This window comes from Chrysoperla carnea, chromosome X (genome assembly GCF_905475395.1).
Source record: "Chrysoperla carnea chromosome X, inChrCarn1.1, whole genome shotgun sequence".
Taxonomy (NCBI): domain Eukaryota; kingdom Metazoa; phylum Arthropoda; class Insecta; order Neuroptera; family Chrysopidae; genus Chrysoperla; species Chrysoperla carnea.
Window position 1 is genome coordinate 11,437,075 of NC_058342.1, and position 21,116 is coordinate 11,458,190.

A 21,116-nucleotide genomic window follows, 5' to 3' on the forward strand; every position below is an offset into this window, starting at 1 on the left:
AGGACTATTATTTCCAGCAAGATGAAACTATCATGTGAGAGCACGTAATGAGAGAGCTTGTCACAAAGAAACTCTACCGAATATTGGTCGCAGAGGTGCAATTGAAAGGCGTCCGCCGTCTTCAGACCACTGGCGACTCAAAGGTAAGGTTTATTTGTCGAAACCGACAAGAGTCGATCAATTGAAGGTGGCAATTCATAGAGAATGCAACAAAATTCTTAATGAAATGATTCACTACGTTTGCAATTCCATTGCTTCGCGCTATCGGCAATGTTTGGATTAAAATGTGCATCAATTTGAACATTTGCGCTGAATAAAAAAATTCTTCTATCTTCTTTAATTTGTATTTTAAATCTGTAATCCAACAAAATATATACTGTTTATAATCACGCAAAGTGTGTATACATTTTTTTTGGAACACTATGTATAAGCATGTTATTTTAAGCTTGGACGAAATTATTACCTGTACGAGCTTTCAAATGTTTTTATCGCAATTGCATTTTAACGGTTGCTTTACGTACTCCACAACAAAAAGTTTAATTTTTTTTATTCTACAAATTCAATATCTTGGTAAATTGGTCCAAAATGGATATTTCGCCCACAAATATAGAATACTTCATATCAATCCGATTTCAACTGATTTAAAAGCAGAATGAGATTATACAAATGTTTTTTACTATAATACCTATTTACAAATAAAACTTATTTTGTTTTTTTAACAGCTCTCTAGTTTTTTTTTAAATTTTCGCTTGTTTTTTGAGGGTCCAGAGTGGAATATTACCTTGAATAACACTGTGCGACCAATTTATAATGTGGAATTATTTTTGAATACCCGTAGTCTAAATAACTATTTTCTATCAAATTGAACTTGTTCACGAAAATGCAAAGCAAATTAGTCTAACACGTAACTTTTTAAGATATGACCTCAAAACTTTTTTCACATAATTGTAAAGATTTTTGATTTTTTTAAATTTTCCATGACTTTTGGTTCTGAAAATGAAAACTCACTATTATAAGACTTGGCGTGTAAAAGCTAAGGTACGTAGGTCGGTAATTTTGTGTTCAAATACCTCACTACTCATGTCTCATGTGATGGGTAATTAAAAAGTTTTTTGGTTTAAAGTTCTATTTTTGAGATGAATATACTTTTGTATCTTTAAATTTCGTTACCACTTGTAAGTTTTTCTCAAGTTCGGGTTAAATTTCATAGAACATAGTTAATAGTATCCGGAATTCCAAAATCGTTTCGCATAATGTAATTAAAAAAAAAAATAAATAAATAAAAAATAAATAATCATACTTTGCATTGCTGAAGACGGTTTTGCTGATTGTTCTGTGATTGTTGTTGTCTGGACGACATCTCCGCAGATATTGGAAGGTTCCACGCCTCTTCAATCGACAGCAATTGACGCCGTTTACTAGTGATACTTGGCATTGGAGCGTTGGCTAATTGCCCTTTTAAGAATTTGATTCTGTGCGCTAATGTTGGATTAGGTAAACCAGGAATTCCTATAGCACTTACACTCGCCGGTGTTAAATACTGTGATGCATCTTGGCAATTGTATCCTCGCATAGAATTAACATAACAAGCAAATGCATCTCTAATTTGATTGCAACTTTCATATAATACACCTAAAACAAAATGTTTTATTTTAATAAACTACAAATAGTTCCAATTTCTATTCCTGTTTTGCATCTTTTGGATAAACTAACCTTTTTGCCAACTAAAACTTCAGAATTGTAACGAAATTTTGGGTCCAATTTCGATTTTCGATCAAAATGGGTGGCGTTAAAACACACATTATTTAATATGTGTAATTAGAGATGAAACGGATAGTGGTTTAGCCGGATACCGGATATTCGGCAAGATACGAGGCCGAAGCGCCGGATATCCTGCTACCGTTTATTTGGCCCGGTAGTTCCACTTCTTTTCACTTGTCGTCGTGGTTTTATGTTTGATTGATTAACAAGAAATGAAATCATCAAAAAACCGATTGCCAATTTGGGAATATTTTGATTGAGATCAAGTTCACCGGACTTAGATCGTATGAGAGCTTCTTTGACAGCTGAATTGGAAAGTCGTTGTAAATCCTTAGAAGAGATTCCAAACTACCTAATGGCTACCTTTTTAGACTAAAGGTTCAAGTCAAACTATTTAGGACTTCTTGAAACTGAAAAAGCCCGACAGAAAATGATGATAGAGTATATAAAAAACTCTTCCGACGAATTTTTTTCTGACAGCAACAGATCATCGTCGGATTGACCTGCTAAACGAATGGAAGAAGATGAAAATGGATCCAACTTCACATGTAATGCTCATGACACTTTTTGGGACTGTTTCAAAGAAGTGGCAAAGGGCAATAGTAGTGATTGTCGCAATCAAGAAAAACAAAATAAAATTGCTAACGAGATTGACTTTTCTTAAAGGCATCTCGAATCGATCGCAATCACGACCCATACATTTGGTTCATTCAATTCATTTGAATCAGCACTCGTTAATTTTGCCACTCGTTAATTTTGAGTACTAAAATAATTAATATAACAAACATTTTTTACGCGCGATTATTAAAATAAACTTGTGTAAAATACTGAGAATTTTTTTAATTTAATAATTTTTAATTTTATTATACGGATTTCGGCCGAATATTCGATTACTATCTGGTATCCTGCTGAATACCGGATAATCGTTTCATCTCTAGTTTTAATGTCATCAAATGTATCTGATGTACATCAAATTGAGGAAATTTTATTGTTCGCAAGTGTACATTCCAAAAAGCATTAGTAGCAAAGTAAAAGTTCGAAAAGAGAACCTCAAAATCTATAAAATCACTATTTTAAAAACTCTCGGAAAACTTTCCAGGTAATCCCTTTTTTTGAACCAAATAATTGGAGTAATAGGTGTATCCAAAATTTAACAATCAAACGTTTTTTACCTAGATTCGACCAAGCTGCAGTGTGTTCCTTATCTAATTGAACGGCACATATATATGCTTGCAATGCATCCATAGGCTGATTTTGTTGCTGGTATAACACACTGAAAAAAAAAATTTTATAAATTTTAATTTATTTATTTGGTATGTTATATATTAATCCTAAAAATGATCCGACGAATGCACGATTGCACGGCAGCGAAATGGAAACCGACAGTCGGGCGAGACACTATATTCATATATTACTGCGATAATCTATTAAAAGAACAAAATTTTACTCAAATTTCAAATATCGAAAAATCATCGAATTTGAAACTTTAATAGCTCATTTGAAAAATTGTACTTTCTAGCTTTGGAATGTATAATGCTTAAAAATTATAATCACCCCTTATCGCTTTGCACGGAGGATTGAATGGGTGAAAAATTTTATCCCTCAAATTTATATGCAATTTAGAAGCGTACCAAAATTTTAATTATTTTACAACAAATTTGTTAAGACCACTCGAAAACTTGTTTATTTTTCTTGAAAAGGAGCTATAAACAACCTTTTTGGATCAAGATATTTGCTCTCAATGCAAAATTGACACTTCTGTATTTAAAATCCTGTATCATCTAAAATAATCACGGCACTGAAATTTTTTTCATATCATTGGAAAACTTAAAATGCCTTCTTTTACCACTCTCACACTTTTCGTTTTTAAAACATGTCAAAAAGTAGAATTTTTCCATATTTTAGGCGGTAAAAATTTTTAAAACACAATATGCATGTGCTAAAAAAGCAGTTTAAGTTTTCGATTTTAATGAAAACAATTTCAATATGATGATAATTTCAAATGATACAGGATTTGGTCCAAAACGGTCGTACGGGAATTTTTTTATAGCTCATATTAAGAAAAATAAACAAGCTTTCGAGTGATCTTAACAAATTTGTTGTAAAAATAATTTTTAAAATTTTGGTATGCTTCTAACCTTCATAAAACATTTGGGGATAAAATTTTCACCCTTTCAAATCCTCCGTGCAAAACGGCAAGAGCTGATTACAATTTTTGAGCAATAGATTCAAAAACTAGAAAAGACAAGTTTTTCAAATGACATATTGAAGTTCTAAATTCATTAATTTATCGCGGAGATACAGCTGTTTGAAATTAAGGTAATATTTTGTTCCTTTAATAAATTTTCAGTGTATGTGGGTGTTTTCATTGTTGCGTATTTTATCTCAATGATGACTGGTTATCGCTTGGCTCTAAAAAATTTGACTACCAGAAAATCCTATAAATGTGCTGTAAATGGCGAAAGAAGCTAGGCTAAAACTTTTCTTAGAAATTTAAACTGATTCGAAAAATTTCCAGATTCGAATCGTACTAGAATGACTTAAGATTTGTATCAGTATATCAGTCAGTGAGTGAGTTCATTTTGTTAAAATATATCCCCTTAAGGACCCACAATAAAAATATTTAGCTAGATTATAAAATTATTAATTAGCTAGACCGGTTTCGATTGCTTTGGCAATCCTCTTCAGTAGCATTAAACCTCTTAAAATTAAAAAGTCTTAAAATTAAAAAATATTTACAAATCCGAAAAAAGAACCGCATCAATCTGAAACAAATAATAATAAAATATTACCCTTAAAATTAAAATAAAATTATTTACCCGATTATAATAATAATAAATCTTTATGTTACAACCTCTAAAATAATGTAACTGCCTGCTTTCACCTAAAACACAATAAAATATTAAGTTTTAATCCTAAGATAGGATTATCGTTATGAAAATATCAAAAAACCAAGGGATTAAGCCTGAAAATAAAATATAAGATAAGAAAAGTTGTAAATATAAAATAAAAAACACAGAAATAAAAATAAAAATAAAGAGAAAATTAAATTACCAACAAATTAAAAATTTTTATCCTCGGTATACCTAAAACAGAATAAATAATTAGAATTTAGAAAAACCTGTAACAAACCAAAATAAAATTAAATGAAAATAAGCAAGTTAAAAACAAAAATAAAAATAGAATTAATTAAAGAACAATAGAATAAGTATTACCAAATGAAGTAAAATGGTGTACCTAAAACAGAAGAAATTATTAATTAGCGTACCTAAAACAGAATAAATTATTAATTAGTGTACCTAAAACAGAAGAAATTATTAGTTAGTGTACCTAAAACAGAAGAAACAATTTGGGCAGGGTTTCTTTTAGTTACCTGTTTCATTTGTGTTGTCTCGAGAATCGATATTTTATGCTATTTTTCATCTTTTTTATTTATCTTTCCTATTATTATTTTTTGATTTAATTTTTATTTTTTATTTTTGCTTATCATTTTTACTTAATTTGATTTTTTGTTTGTTTCAGTTTGTCATTTGGTAAAATTTTTTATTTTTTCAACTTATTTTCTTGCATTTTTATAATTTTGCTCACTTTCATTTTTTTATTTATTTTATATTTTATTCTGTTTTAGGTACACTAACTAATAACTTCTTCTGTTTTAGGTACACTAACTAATAATTTCTTCTGTTTTAGGTACACTAATAAATAATTTATTCTGTTTTAGGTACGCTAATTAATAATTTCTTCTGTTTTAGGTACACCATTTTACTTCATTTGGTAATACTTATTCTATTGTTCTTTAATTAATTCTATTTTTATTTTTTAATTTTTTTTTTTAATTTTTGTTTTTAACTTGCTTATTTTCATTTAATTTTATTTTGGTTTGTTACAGGTTTTTCTAAATTCTAATTATTTATTCTGTTTTAGGTATACCGAGGATAAAAATTTTTAATTTGTTGGTAATTTAATTTTCTCTTTATTTTTATTTCTGTGTTTTTTATTTTATATTTACAACTTTTCTTATCTTATACTTTATTTTCAGGCTTAATCCCTTGGTTTTTTGATATTTTCATAACGATAATCCTATCTTAGGATTAAAACTTAATATTTTATTGTGTTTTAGGTGAAAGCAGGCAGTTACATTATTTTAGAGGGTGTAACATAAAGATTTATTATTATTATAATCGGGTAAATAATTTTATTTTAATTTTAAGGGTAATATTTTATTATTATTTGTTTCAGATTGATGCGGTTCTTTTTTCGGATTTGTAAATATTTTTTAATTTTAAGACTTTTTAATTTTAAGAGGTTTAATGCTACTGAAGAGGATTGCCAAAGCAATCGAAACCGGTCTAGCTAATTAATAATTTTATAATCTAGCTAAATATTTTTATTGTGGGTCCTTAAGGGGATATATTTTAACAAAATGCATAATACAGCCCACAGAAATGCTCATCTTAATTTGAATAGTGAGTGAGTTAGCTTTAAATAGGGCTAATATTGTATTTTAGAAAAATGTGGTTCGAGTTAAACTCATTTCATGGACCATTTCTGGAGGCTAGAATTAGAGACTGTTATGGCGATAGCTGCCGGTTTTTAAGAAGGCACAGAAAATTTTTAAACACTTATTGCCGGATCGGCAAAAATCATCTCGGAAATTTCAACTGAAGAAGATTCAAAACCTATGTTTACAAAAATAGACAATGGTAGCTAACGAGTTTATAAAAAAAAGGCGAACCCGACGACATGGCGAATTATGAGAAGGCATTGATAAATTCAAATTACAAAATCTAGCACCGGCTAAAAAGAACACAAAACAAGGTACTGATCACATTGAAAGAAACTTTTTGCTTTGGAAATTGACACGTTAAAAGACATTTGCAATATTTGATATGAAATATCTACTTACCCAATTGAGCACCATGTGTCTGCATTGCCCTCGGATTTTTCAACAGAGTTTCTGTAAGCAATAAATGCATCATGAACTTTTCCAATACTTGCATAACATCGACCCAATAAATATAAGCTTTGGCCAGATTGTCGATCAAATTCAATAGATTTTTGTAAACAATGTATTGCAACAGCTGTTCTCTGTGTTTTTTCTCCTAATGATTCAATAGAATGGTGCATCCATCCTGAAAAAAGAATATATTTCTATAAACCAACAAATTCAACTATCTTAGAATTCAGTAATTAGGTAGGTTATAATTCAAATTTTGAAGCAAACAATTGTCTTAAGACAAGTAGTTTCAAATTATATTTTATGCAATGTCATTTACTAGACGGATTGATGAAAGTGGTGGTTGATTAAAGCAACTTGAAAGGGAATCTCTAGGGAAAAACCGCTTTTTTCGACGTGTTAAAGGCATTGTGCATCTACAAACTGACCTAGAGGGTTAAAAATTTATATATAATTTGAAGTGTAAAGAGAGTGTTTTCCAGCAATGTCAAAAATTTTATAACACAAAAATCCTATTTCGTTAAAAAGTTATCTAATAATGCAAGCATATGAAAGAACAAGTGAAAACAAACAATTGACTGAGTTAATTGTTGAAATACCATGCATAGTCGGTGTTGATTTCTTTATCACATTACACATACAACATGTGACACATACATAACTGATAATCAAGTATAGTACATATTATAAAATTTCAGCCTAATTGGCGCCCTCACGGGTAAACAGTGATGTTTACGAAAAAATGTTTCAAACAAAAGTTGTTTAATTTTTGATAAGGAACATTTTTTACATTTAAACTTTTGTTCTATCTCTAATGGTTTACAAGATGGGTCCTACGGACCCAAGACCCAATTGACCTATGATGCTCATTTACGAACTTGACCTCACATTTTACGTCCTGAATACGCTGTATTTCAGCTCGATATCTTTTTTCGTTTTTGAGTTATCGTGTCCACATACGGACGGACGGACGGACAACCGGAAATGGACTAATTAGGTGATTTTATGAACACTTATGACAAAATTTTTTTCCTAGCATCATTATTTTTAAGCGTTACAAACTTGGGACTAAACTTAATATACTATGTATATTTCATATATACATGGTATAAAAATATGGCGTTAGTGATCGGGATTTGTTCCTCACGAGTTTTTTTCTATATGTTAGGTTAGGTTAGGTTAGATTGGCTGTCATGGTATGGGACACACTTAGACGAAAGGGAGCTTTGTGATACCGAAAAATTAACTCATCCCCGACCACTACTCCATGAACCATTTGTAGTTATTAAAGAGAAGTAGAAGTGCTTTAACGTCAACATACTAAAATCGGAAAGATCGTCAAAGAAAGGCTGGTTCAAGTGAGTCTGGCAGTGTAAAATCTCCGGAAATTGAAAAAAATCATAAAATTTGTTGCCTTTAGTTGCTAATTTGTTGCCAAAAAAAAAAAAAAGACGATTTTGTTACTCAAACCGATTGAGAAATTTCGAGATCTTAACGTTAAGTTAGCGTGAAAAAAATCAATAAAGGTGTGATACATTGTGTAAATGTAAGTCAATTTTTTGCTAATTTGTTGCTTTAAAAATATTTGAGAAAATTAAATTTTTCCAATTTTGGCAAAAAATTATCACTAACACTGTCCACGCCAGCTTAACTTTCGAGTTTTGACAGCAAAATTAATCTCTTTTTAAAAATTAGTTGCTACTCGCAGCATGTCTGTATTCAGTAACAAAATTAAACCCGAAAGTAGGAAAAATTTAGAAACCGGTTCACCGAAAAATTACGCTAGCTTAACTTCCGATTTTCTCGATGAAAACTTGTTGCTGCTCACACTTTTACTTGTTACGGTGCATCAGCAACAAAATAAATACGGAAGCCGGAGAGAAAAGAAAGTCAAAAGTTTAGAAATTGATTAACTAACAAAGCGGCCACGCTCGCTTTACTGCCGATTTTTGAAGGTAAGATATGTTTAAAAATTAGTTGTATAATCGTGGTACACTATCAGGCCCAGGTGTGATAGGCAGCGTGCCTGCTGCCTAACCAGTAATAGCCGACACAATTTTGCTTATGGAGGCCCTTTGAATTGATATAAGTTCTTCAGCACTAAGATTGACCTTTTGTAAGATATGCACTTTCAGGAGCTGCTTGCAGTTCGCAAACGGAACTCCCGCATGTCTATTGATGCTTGTACCCGGCCGCCTTGTGTCATTCCTAACAAGTTCGTCGACTTCACAATTTCCTCGAATGTCCAGTGTCCTAAAACTCATACCGGATTTACTTTCATTTTTTCCATTCATTTTGCTCATTTAAGGACGTTTGACATTCCTGTTCTATCTTTGCGCTTATGTAGACCGAGCTGAAGGATTTTAGCGCTATTTGTCGGTGAAGAAAGTAATGTCGCAGCACATAATGGATCAGGGTATAAAAATAAATAAAGGTAACTTACCCAACTGCCTATATACTGTTGCCCGTAGATCATCTGACAAATCTTTTTCACGTATTAATTCTTCATAATTTTCTTTTGCTAATTTAATTTTCCCTTCAACTTCGTATAGGTGAGCAATATGAAATCGAACTGAAATTTAAAAAAAATATTTTAAAATTTTGAATAAGCTAATTTTGAATAAGTTTATGAATTAAATAACCCTTTGTACATTAGGTTCTTGATCAATTGAACTGACGGTACTCTTTGTAATCTCTAATTTCTACTAGTGATGGAACGAATGTTCAATTTAGCACATTCGCGAATGCGAATGTTTATTTCTCTCAAATTCTAATGTGAATTAGAAAAATTCTAATTAATTCTAATGTGAATGGTTATCTTAATTAATCCTTATATATTATTTCTCCAGCATGTTTTTTTCTGCCCATAACTTATCTTCCTTATTCGTTTATCAAATTCCATGGTTCACACCTTATTTTCAAGCTTATTATGTTGGCTTCTGACAAAAAATATACTCACGTAATAAAATTGTACCACTTAAAAAAAAACAGGCCAGACAAATAATAAATAACTTTAACGAAAAAGATATCTCTATTTTAAATGATTTAAATAATTAGTAGACCAGGCAATCATGATTCGAATGAAACAATTTTTATAGATGCTTTCCTAATACTGAAAACATCATTAAGAAATGAATCAGCAACTGTAAAGATGTTACAAATGAAACTATTTTTAAAACATGTTCTCCTAATATTAATTTAATAACTTTTGATTTTTTTTCACCACTTTTCTACGGAATTTGTTTTTTAATCACGAGTACAGGGTAGCAACGGGTTATAGTAGCCACGGGAGCGGAATTCCTCACGGGTCTTGTTAATACATATAATTCTGCTTTAGCGTAAAAGAGTCCGTCGTATAAGTCCATTAAAAAAAAATCAAATCAGTCTATGAAAAGCAAAATTCAGTTTTTGTTTTTTTTGAGGTTAGTTTACTATAATTGCATTTGTTGAACATTCAAATTTAATCGTGATTAAGAAGTGATCTAAAAATATGAGTAAAGTACATATTAGTGAAGTTTGGGATTATTTTGCAATTTATGATACAAAATACGCGAATATTCGTCCCATCACTAATTTTTACACTGGTAAACTGAGCTGGAAATCAAACATATTAACAAATTTTATTTTAGTAAAAATCTAAAAAACCATGCCAGTTATTACAAAGTTGTAGAGCTTTTAATTACAATCAACCGAAAGTTTTTTACATAAAATTCCAAAAAACGTTAATTTTTTTTTAACTTAAAAGATCTTGTGTGTAAAAGTGTAGATTCGTTAAAGTTAGTAGATTTATGGTCGGAAAACATGTGACCAAGGAATAGACTCCTCGTCAAAAAATTTATATGGCAGCCGATGGAAAATATTTACCTGAGTGTACTTACTTAACAAAGTCATATACAATGCGAACATGTGCTTTTTCGATTTACCACCATAAGGTGGGACAGAAATACTCTACATCCGCACATCTCATTCTCTTTTCCTTACATTTATTTTAAGATTGTATAGATATTGTATTTTATAGTATGAGCAATTCCCAGCATTTTTTTATTCTTGACATTTTTTATCTAGCCTCATCGTTTTCGAAATATAAGCATTTGACAAAATTAAATGCGGATTTTCGCCGAAAACTCGTTATTGAGGAAAATAAAGATTATTTCGTGGTTCCGATCAAAATTTAAATTTAAAATTAACTTTATAGTATATTTTCGACGATTTTAATTTTTTTTTTTGACTCTTGGCAATTTTTAATAAACCTCACCATTTTCGATATATAAGCGTTTAAAAAATATAATGTACAATTTTTAATGTACAATTTTTTGTGATTCTGGTCAAAAATTTGATGTGAACACTATATGATTGATTATTTTGATCGAAACACTTTTTGATTCATGATATTTTTTATTTTATCTTGCCGTTTTTTATTTATAAGACTTTGACTCTCGACATTTTTTATCTAACCTTTCCATCGTTTCCGATATAAATAAGCGTTTAAAAAAATTGCGTCTTTAAGCCTTAATTTCAGCAATACATAAAAAAAGTATGTTTTTAATTATTTTTTTCAAATGCTTATATATCGAAAACGATGAGGTAAGATAAAAATTGTCAAGAGTAAGTCTTTATAATTGTAAACATATAAATTCATAAAAATTGTCACGAGTTAAAAAATACTTTGAATCGTCAAAAATATAATATCTTACTGCTTTCAAATGAAATTTTTGCCCGGAATCACAAAATAATCTTTGTTTTCCACAATAACGAATTTTCAGTGAAAATCCGCATTTGATTTTTCCAAATGCTTATATTTCGAAAACGGCGAGGCTAGATAAAAAAATTTAAAGATCAAAAAATGTTGGGAATTGTTCATAATATAAAATATCATAGTTTCTTTAATTGTAAAGAGAATGAGGTGTTCGGAAATAGGGTATCACCCTTAGGGGGTAAATAAAAAAATGCACAAGTTCGCATGTATATGACTTTGTTAAGTACACTCAGACAAAAATTTTCCACCGGCAGATAAAATAAAATATTAGGTAAAATTGTCGGACAATTGAATTTTGCTGTGAACAAAGTGAAAAATATTTATTTATTAGTGTATTCATTCGTATGGGCTGAGTATTGTGTAGTTATGTCATACTAATAACACTGTACCGTATAGTGTATAGTATATTCATAGTGTAAGTCAATGGCGTGCACTGAGTTTGTAGACAGGGTAGACAGAAATTTTTAAAAGCTACTATATAATCAAAAATATTGCATAATATACCAATATTATTGGTTTTGGTTCATCGTCATAGTCATGAAGTAAATAATGATATAGGTATTTGTAACCACAAATATCCATAGATTGGCTGATTTTATAATAGGAATGAAAAGATGGTGGCGTGAGTATAGGGATTTTTTTCCAAAGATGTGATACTTGAGGGAAGCTTTCTAAATGTTTTCAGATTGATCATGTCCTTTGCGGCAGTAGAAAAATTATAAATATCGTTGTAAAAGATGCCGTTCCAGACGGTTTTATGTAAATAATAGACAAAGGAAACAAAACAACCAATTGCTATATTTGCAACCTGACAGCTAATAATATAAATGAAATTGTTTTGTATTGATTTTACCATTAGTTTGTATTAATTGCAAATCCGGTGTAGAATGACTTTTAACAATCACTTGCTTTCTGTCATCGAAAAATAGTTTTGAAAACGCATAATTTTTTATTTTTCCTATATACACACCATCTGAACAAATTTCGTAATGAAAATTATCCATTTTTCTCTATTATCAACGCTAAAATCTTAAACACCTGATATTATAACCAGAAACAAATCAAACAATCAATATTGGCGACTCGAAAAAACAATAAAACGAAAAAGAAATAGTGCTTTTTGTATGTAGATCACAGTAAAAGTACCTACAACTACTAAAACTTGTAGGTGTAGGAACTTAAATGAACCAGAAACGAAGTTACTTCGACAAATGCCGTATATTGTTTGTTCTCAGGAGACCGTGACTATTTATGCGTTCGTATATGTGGCATTTTATTGTATTTATAGGCACGAATAGTTTTTTTCTTTCCCGAGGTATTCTCAGCAGCGCAATTCTAGTGCAGCGCGATGTAAGGTTACTTAAAATTGAATGAACGAGCTGGCATAATCTGTATACCGTATAGAATTATAGATGATACTCGTTAAGATTTTTTGTTTATTGATAGTACTCGTAGATAAATAATATTAGATATCAGAACAAGATTATACATATTTATACATCTATCTGTCTATATGCAATGGACGCCACTGGTGTAAGTATAATACATTCACAAACTATGATTCAATGAACAAAAATTATTATGTAGTGTATTGACCTCACTAATTCATATATCATGTACGAGTTTCAGCTTATAGTACGAGAAGAGTGTGTAAGATACTCAAACTCAATTTATTACAGTCCAATCATCTTGGGTTTTCATCTCTCACTTTTTAATAATGTAAAATTCTGATGACACGTACGAATTCTAATAAGTAAAATTGGATTAAAAAAAGAACTTTACATCGTTAACGTGAGTCCAACGGAATTATTTTGAGTTACAGTTCAGTTTAGCGACTTTTCTAAATAATGCTTCTATAACATAGTAGACCCGACAAAATCTGTCATTGAGCATGATTAATTTGCACATTAAATATTTTTGGAGGATCCCGTTTTTAAGATCCGAAAATTGTCCACAATCCTATCTTTCTAGCATGTATAGAACAGAAAATCGTTATTTTTGAGTGATTTTTCGCGCGCTCACTTAACAATTAACATTCAAGCACTTAAAATGAAATTAGACCAAAAATGTTTTGCGGGATGTTGTTGAGATTCTTTCACAGACTTTTTGAGGGATGAAAATCGTAAAAATCGCGTTTGTCAAATTTTTACTCTAAAACTGGAGAGTTTAGAGAAAAATGACATATAGATAAAGTACATATTTTGTTAATTTTGACTCCAATTGTCTGATGAAAGTTTTTTCTGAAGCGATTCGGTCAATATTACAGTTGTTTAAAAAAAATTAGTTTAAACAATATCCTATCGGGTTACCCACTGGCAACCTGCACTTTCAGGTTCAGGAGCAGGTTTTAAACGAGATTCTGCACAAATTTTCCATTCGAAAATTAATCATGCTCAATGATGGATTTAGCCGGTACTAACTGTCAATATAGATATACAATAGTCAGTCAACTTTTTATTTTCACTTTTTATACCATGTATATATGTAATATATATCAAGGTTAGTCCCAAGTTTGTAATGCTTAAAAACATTGATGTTACGAATTAAATTTTAGTATAGGTGTTCATAGAATCACCTTATTAGTCCATTTCCGGTTGTACGCCCGTCCGTCTGTGAACACGATAACTCAAAAACAAAAAGAGATATCAAGCTGAGTTTTTTATAGCATGCTAAGGACGTAAAATGTGAGATGATTTCGTAAATAAGCAACATAGGTCAAGGTCTTGGGTCCGTAGGACCCATCTTGTACACCGTTAGAGATAGAACAAAAGTTTAAGTGTAAAAAATGTTCCTTAAAAAAAAATAAACAACTTTTGTTTGTAACATTTTTTCGTAGACATCACTGTTAGCCCGTGTGGGCGGTTTGTATTATATGAGAATATCAGTTATGTATGTGTGTCATGTATGTATATTTAATGTGACAGAAAAATCAACACTACTTGAACATGGGATTTCAACAACTAACTCAGTCAATTGTTTTCACTTGTTTTTTTTTTTTTTTTTTTTTTTTTTTTAATGGGTTTTATTTACTATACTCTACTTGCCAAAAGTTTACCTTATTTGAAAGAGTTTGGTGAAATAATCTGTTTTAAATGACTGTAATAAATACTATCATACAGCATAATATACAAAATATTATACCTGCTATAGTAGATTCACAGAAGTATAGAAACGTTTATAGGGGTATTTCTCAGTAAAGTGGAAAAATTGTTGACTCAGAGAAACATTTCTTACCTACTCTTATACTAAATACAAAAAATTATAAAATAATGTAATAAATATTTCTCAACCAAAGTGAAAAGTTCGCTATCTCTGAGAAATACTTTAATAGAACCATCGGTACAGTGACTTAACTACCAGTGTTCAGTGTGTTCCACAGAAAGGAGCCCTGCGACTCTAAAGATGTCCCTATAAGAGCACCAATGCTTTTTATACCATTTATATGTATGAAATATATCAAGGTATACTAAGTTTAGTCCTAAAACGCTTAAAAATATTGATGTCTTATAACGCTTAAAAATATTGATCCTACGAACAAAATTTTGGTATAGATGTTCATCAAATCACTTAAAGAAACCATGTTCGTTTGTGCGTCTATCCACACGATAACTCAAAAACGAAAAGAGGTAACAACAAATCGTAAATGAACAAAATAGGTTTTTTTTCTCAGTACCTATTCGTTGTGTGCGTAGTCATGGTAGAGACAATAAACCGATGCCAGCGCTTCCAGTGAAAAATTTTGGCGATAAAGGACGCTGTTATGACTAATTTGCAGTTCTTTACATGTTAATGTTATAGAAAATGTCATATTAAAGTTATTGACAAGCACTAATTAATTAAACTTTATGCATTAAAAATTGTGGAAATAAGAAATCAACTTGCACAAATATTATTTTTCAAATATAAATTATCATAATTATTTATTTAAATTTGTGAGACAATAATATTAAATTTTCAATACAAGTCATAAATGAAATCCATACAATTATATATGCATCCATACAATTTTATAATTAAAGTAGTGTATCGTTACCATGGAAACGCCTCAAATAAAACTCACGCACGGTGCGAATGAAGATCTTTATGAAATTGAAACTGTACATGACTATCGATCGATAAGCCAATTATAATATATTTTTTAAAGAATGTTTGCGATATTATAATCTGTATAAACCAAAGAAAATTTTTTGTGGGTGGTTTTTTATACGAGCCCCCAAAGTAACACTTACCAAAAAAATATATCTTATTTGTTAATTAGTTAACTATTAGGGGGCGTCCATAAATTACGTGAGATGATTAAGGGGGGGAGGGGGTCGAGTCAAATATCATCTAATCTCACGTTGGGGAGAGGGGGGGGTCTCGACAAATATCACGCAATTATACTATTTTGTTGAATTTAATCCAAATTGTATGTACATGTTTAAAATTTAATCTTAAGCGTTAACGTAATATGATTACGATTATTCACTAATTCGTTCGGAAAAAAATTATTTTTAATCACAGTAGACATAATTTAAGTATTCTATTCTTAACTTTTTATTACATTTATAACTCTCAGCAATATTGATTGGTAGTCTTAACTAGTCGTAAATAAAAGCACAAACCAAATTGTTTTTTTCTTTTTACAATAAACAATCTAACGCGTTTACGTAATAAACCCACATTCTGAAAAATCTCACGTGAGATTGGGGGACGGGGGAGGGGGTTGACTAAAACCTCACGACATCTCACCAAGAGGAGAGGGAGGGACAGAAAATTTAAAAAAACACCTCACGTAATTTATGGACGCCCCCTTACATGTTAAAGTCACGAAAGGATCGAATTGGTGGAACTTAAAAAAATAGAAATCAATTATAGACCTGTAGTTATATGAAATAGTGAATTATACAGTGTATTAATTTCAAAAATAACTTAGAACCAATCATTCGATTTCATTTTTTTATCATGGTTGAAAATAATCACATCAGGTCAAGAGATATTAAGGGTGGTTATTTTTGAAATGAATACAATACACTATTTCATTGAACTACATATATGTAATTTGATTTGTAATTCTTTAAGTTATGTTCCACCAATTCGATCCTTTTGTGGCTTTAACATGTAATAGCTAACTACTTAACAAATAAGATATATTTTTTTGATAGGTGTCACTTTGGGTTTGGTATAAAAAACCACCCCCAAAAAATTAACTTCTTTTTTTTACAATTTATAATATTGAAAAAATTCTATAAAAAAGTATATTATAATTAGTTCATCGATAATCATGTGCAATTTCAATTTCATAAAAATATCTGATGACTGAAAAAAAAATTTATTCGTTCAGGGTTGTTACCCTTATTATAGTGGCTAGGAGTGTGAGATTAAGTATATGGCTATTTTAGATGAAAAACAAGGTAAGAACTAGAGAACTGATAGTGGTTTGGCCAAATACCGGATATTCGGCAAGATACGAGGCCGGAGCGCCGTATATACGGCTACCGGATATTCGACCCGGTAGTTCCACTTTATTCCAATTGTCTTGGTTTTAGTCAGACTATTTAGGAGTTCTTGAAAATGAAAAAGTCCAACAGAAAATCATGATAGAGTATAAAGATATTCTTCTGACAGCAACAGGTCAATCGCCGTCTTCATCACCTCCTCACACGTGAAGCTCATGACACCTTTTGGAACTGTTTTAATAAAGTGGCAAAGGATAATAGTAGTGATTATTGCGATGAAGAAAAATAAAATCCAATTGCTAACGAGCTTAACTTTTTCTTAAAGACATTTCGAATCGATCGCAATCATAACCCATGCATTTGGTGGTCGGTTAATTTAAATCAGTACCCGCAGTTGTCACGATTTGCTAGAATTTATTTTTCTGCACCTGGCAGTAGCGTTTACAGCGAAAAACTATTTTCAAAAGCTGGTCTGATATACGAAGCCAAGCAGGAGCGGCTACGGCCCACTCCATGTGACAGGTCTGCTTTCTCTGGGGGTGTGTGTTAACTCTCGATTAACACATGCTTAATGGGTCCAACACACTTTCCATTGACAATCACTATATTTCCAAAAATAAGTATTTATATCCTTTGAAATTTTGATTACTATCAAATTTTTATTGTCTGTCAGTTTAACCTTCTTGGTTTAATTTTTGTTTTCTACTACATTTGGCCTCTTACTAACAAATGCGGAAAATTTGGTAGTCATTCACCACGATTTACAACTTGTTAATTTTGTATACTAAAATAATTATTAATAAAACAAACATTTTTGACGTGCGATTATTAAAATCAACTCAAATAATGCTAATTTTTATAATTTTATTATTCGGAATTCGGCCGGATACTGAATTACTATCCGGTACCCGGACGGATAGTGGAAACAGGCCGGACACCGGATAGCCGTTTCATCTCTACAAGTTACCTGGTCGAAGCTAATTGGCTGACATGACAATTTGACAAATACTGAGAACAGTATAAATTTTAAACATTTGTAACGATCAATGTAGAGACCGTCACCAAATTAGCAACGAGTAACAACACACACAATAAGATTAATGACGATTAGCTAATTCATACTGATGATGATACTTGGTAGTCGAAATACATATTTATATAATAGAAAAAATTGATCTAGGAAATAAGGGCAAAATTCGAAATTTTTTTGCAAAAGATAATGCTTAGCGCAGCGAGCGGATAACAGTTAGTAAGAAATAATTTCTATTTACCTAATTCTTGATCAACAATTTATTCATTATTTTTAACTAGTTAATTTCCTTTGTAAGTAGGAAACACGAGTTTGACTCTGTCTTTGTCAGCGATTAATTACCAATATTATAACAAACTTAACCCCTGTTTCTTAAATTTGATTTTAACAGTAGATACTGAAAATAGCATGCGACTACGAACATATCGCATAAAAATTACGTTAAGTATCTTTAAATCATTTGCTTACAAAATGATCAATCGTAGCTCGAAAACACCTCGTCAAAAAAATTTGTGGCCGTGCCCGTGAGAGTTTTTGATCAGAACGTTCTGAAGAAGATTCTAACGGAGATTTAAAAAGTTTCACAGAAAGCCATTTTCCTAGTCATAGACTAAAACTATAATACATGCGTAATTTTAATTGTTCGTATTTTGAAAAAAAAAAACTGGTTAAAAAATTATGTGATCGTGAGAGATTTTAATCAGAACGATCTAAAAAACATTTTGGGGGCGATTTAAAACGTTGCTCAGAAAGCCAGTTTCCTAGTCATATACTAAAACTATAATATATATGCGTTGTTTTGATTGCCCGTAGCTCGAAAACTATAAGTTAATAAATTTTGTGACCGTGAGAACTTTGGATCAGAACGTTCTTAAAAGCATCTTCGGGGTGATATAAAAGTTCCAAAGAAAGCCATTTTCCTAGTCACATACTAAAACTATATTATATTCGTAGCTTTGATTGCCCGTAGCACGAAAACTATTCCTTCCAAAATTTTGTGGCCGTGAGAGCTTTTGATCAGACGATCCGAAAAACATTTTTGGGGGCGGTTTGAAAAATTTTCACAGAAAGCCATTTTCCTAGTCATATACTAAAACTATATTATATTAGTAGCTTTGATTACCCATAGCTCGAAAACTATTTATTAAATTTTGTGGCCATGATAGCATTTGATCCGAACGACCCGAAGAAGATTTTTGGGGGCGGTTTGAAAAAGTTTCACAGAAAGCTTACCGTCCCGAAAGGTCCTTTAACTGAATGAAAAATTTAATGAAAGTTGTTGCGGTGAATGCGATTTTATATACAAAAAGCGTAAGGTGTCCGATTTCTAATTGTATATTTTTACTAACGTACAAACATTTTTAAATGTAGATCAAAATTCTACACCGTTTTTCATCGAGGATTGAAAGGGTGAGAAAATTTTCCATCTTTTTATGATCTTAAAAGTAAACGGTAAGTGCAATAATTTTTTAGTATGAAAACCGATATTACTATTGGCAAGCTTGTTTGCTCTTTTCTTTAGAAGAGCGATGTTCAGTGTGGTCGAACGAGCTTTCTTGGCGCTAATAGTGTATATAGCATTTACGGCATACATGAGCAAACATGGCTTAGAGAAGCCACTCAGACTTCTGTATCGCACATACGAGTAAGACAGTGATACCCTAACCAGTGTCAACCAATAATACGAGTAAGACAGAGATACAACATTTTTTTTGATAGGTAGAAGAGTCGTATACTTGTCTCACTTACTCCTGTATGAGCAATGCAGATTTGCATAAAGAGACACACAATAAACTTTATGGCACGCAATAAACTTATAACAATGGTGGCTTTGACTTAAAATAACTCGCCAACGCCTGATTTACGGGTAAGTATTATCTAAATGAATTTTGTAGAGCCATAAAAATATCACAAAAAATTAAATTAAACATTTTAATAAATAATCGAATTATAACAGATTAATAAATTGTAATTGACTTTTAATTAAAGTTAATAGTGTAGCATTTATGGGTTAGTATTAACTAAATAAATTTTTTAAAGCCATGAAAATATCACAAAAAATTAAATTAAAAATTTTAAATAAATAATCGAATTATTAACAGACTAATAAATTGTAATTCATTTTTGATTAAAACTAAAGTTTATCTACAGGTAGGATTTACACTCAATTTTAGTGAATTAAGTGCTTTAAAAAACGTGTATCAATAACGTGATATTTAGCCACACATAGTGCCTAACCTTCCTTTTTGAGGGGTAGTTGGGGTTAATCAGTTTTTTACAAATTACAAAAAACTATGCAAGAAATAAATTTAAAAAATCAAAATAAAGTTCTAGCTGGTTTAATTGTGCACACTGTTTTATTTTTCGACTTTTTAGCTTTAAAATTGACATTTGACTGAGATATGTCAATTTTAAAATGGTTTATTTTTTACTAATTCAAAAAAGGATCCATCTTGTAAAGCATTAGAGATAGAACAAATATTTAAAGGTAAAAGTTATTCGATTGTGTCGAGCTTTACTTTGTGGAATTGCATTTTAATAATTGAAATATACACGTAATATATTTTAAAATTTTTTTAAAATTTTTTATTTAGCAGTAATCCAACTAGATTGACTAGTAAAAGTTATTCCTTCTAAAAAAATTAATAATTTTTGTTTGAAATATTTTTTCGTAATCATGACTGTTTGCACAAATTAGAATAAAAATTTGATGTCCAATTTCTGCAAAACTATAACAGATAGGGAGTTAAAAATTTGCAGATAGCTTTAACTAGTGGTCTTGTGAATCATTCTCGAGGAACAAAGAAAAACATTCAATATTATCGAAAATTTTTGAAACTATTTTCTATAGTTTTTTGTTCATTCAATCAAATGAAACCAATGTAACCCATCTTGTAAACCGATCGACAGAAAACCAAAATTTTAATGTTTCAAAAATTTGGAAAGTATTTTTAGAATTTTTTTTTTTCACTAACTCTCTCTGTTATAGTTTTGGAGAAAATAAATCCCCAAGTTTTGACCTAAGTTGCGCCCTCACGAGTAAACAATCATGTTTACAAAATAATATTTCTAACAAAAGTTTTTATTTTTTTATAAGGAATAACTTTCACTTTTAAACTTGTGTTCTACCTCTAACGGTTTACAAGAAATTGGCAATACATAGTCGGTGTGTAA

At 30.6% G+C, this 21,116-nt stretch overlaps 1 protein-coding gene across 2 annotated transcripts in view; it reads right to left on the minus strand.

Annotated features, from left to right (window-relative positions):
- Positions 1–21,116, minus strand: part of LOC123302323 (lysine-specific demethylase 6A) — a 113,450-nt gene that overhangs the window by 19,747 nt on the left and 72,587 nt on the right. For both annotated transcript variants that reach the window (XM_044885204.1, XM_044885203.1), the window contains 4 exons: positions 9,162–9,290; positions 6,668–6,893; positions 2,934–3,034; positions 1,301–1,632 (listed from right to left, as the gene is read on the minus strand). In XM_044885204.1, coding sequence (XP_044741139.1) covers positions 1,301–1,632; positions 2,934–3,034; positions 6,668–6,893; positions 9,162–9,290 — 788 coding nt within the window. The remainder of the gene's footprint in view (positions 1–1,300; positions 1,633–2,933; positions 3,035–6,667; positions 6,894–9,161; positions 9,291–21,116) is intronic.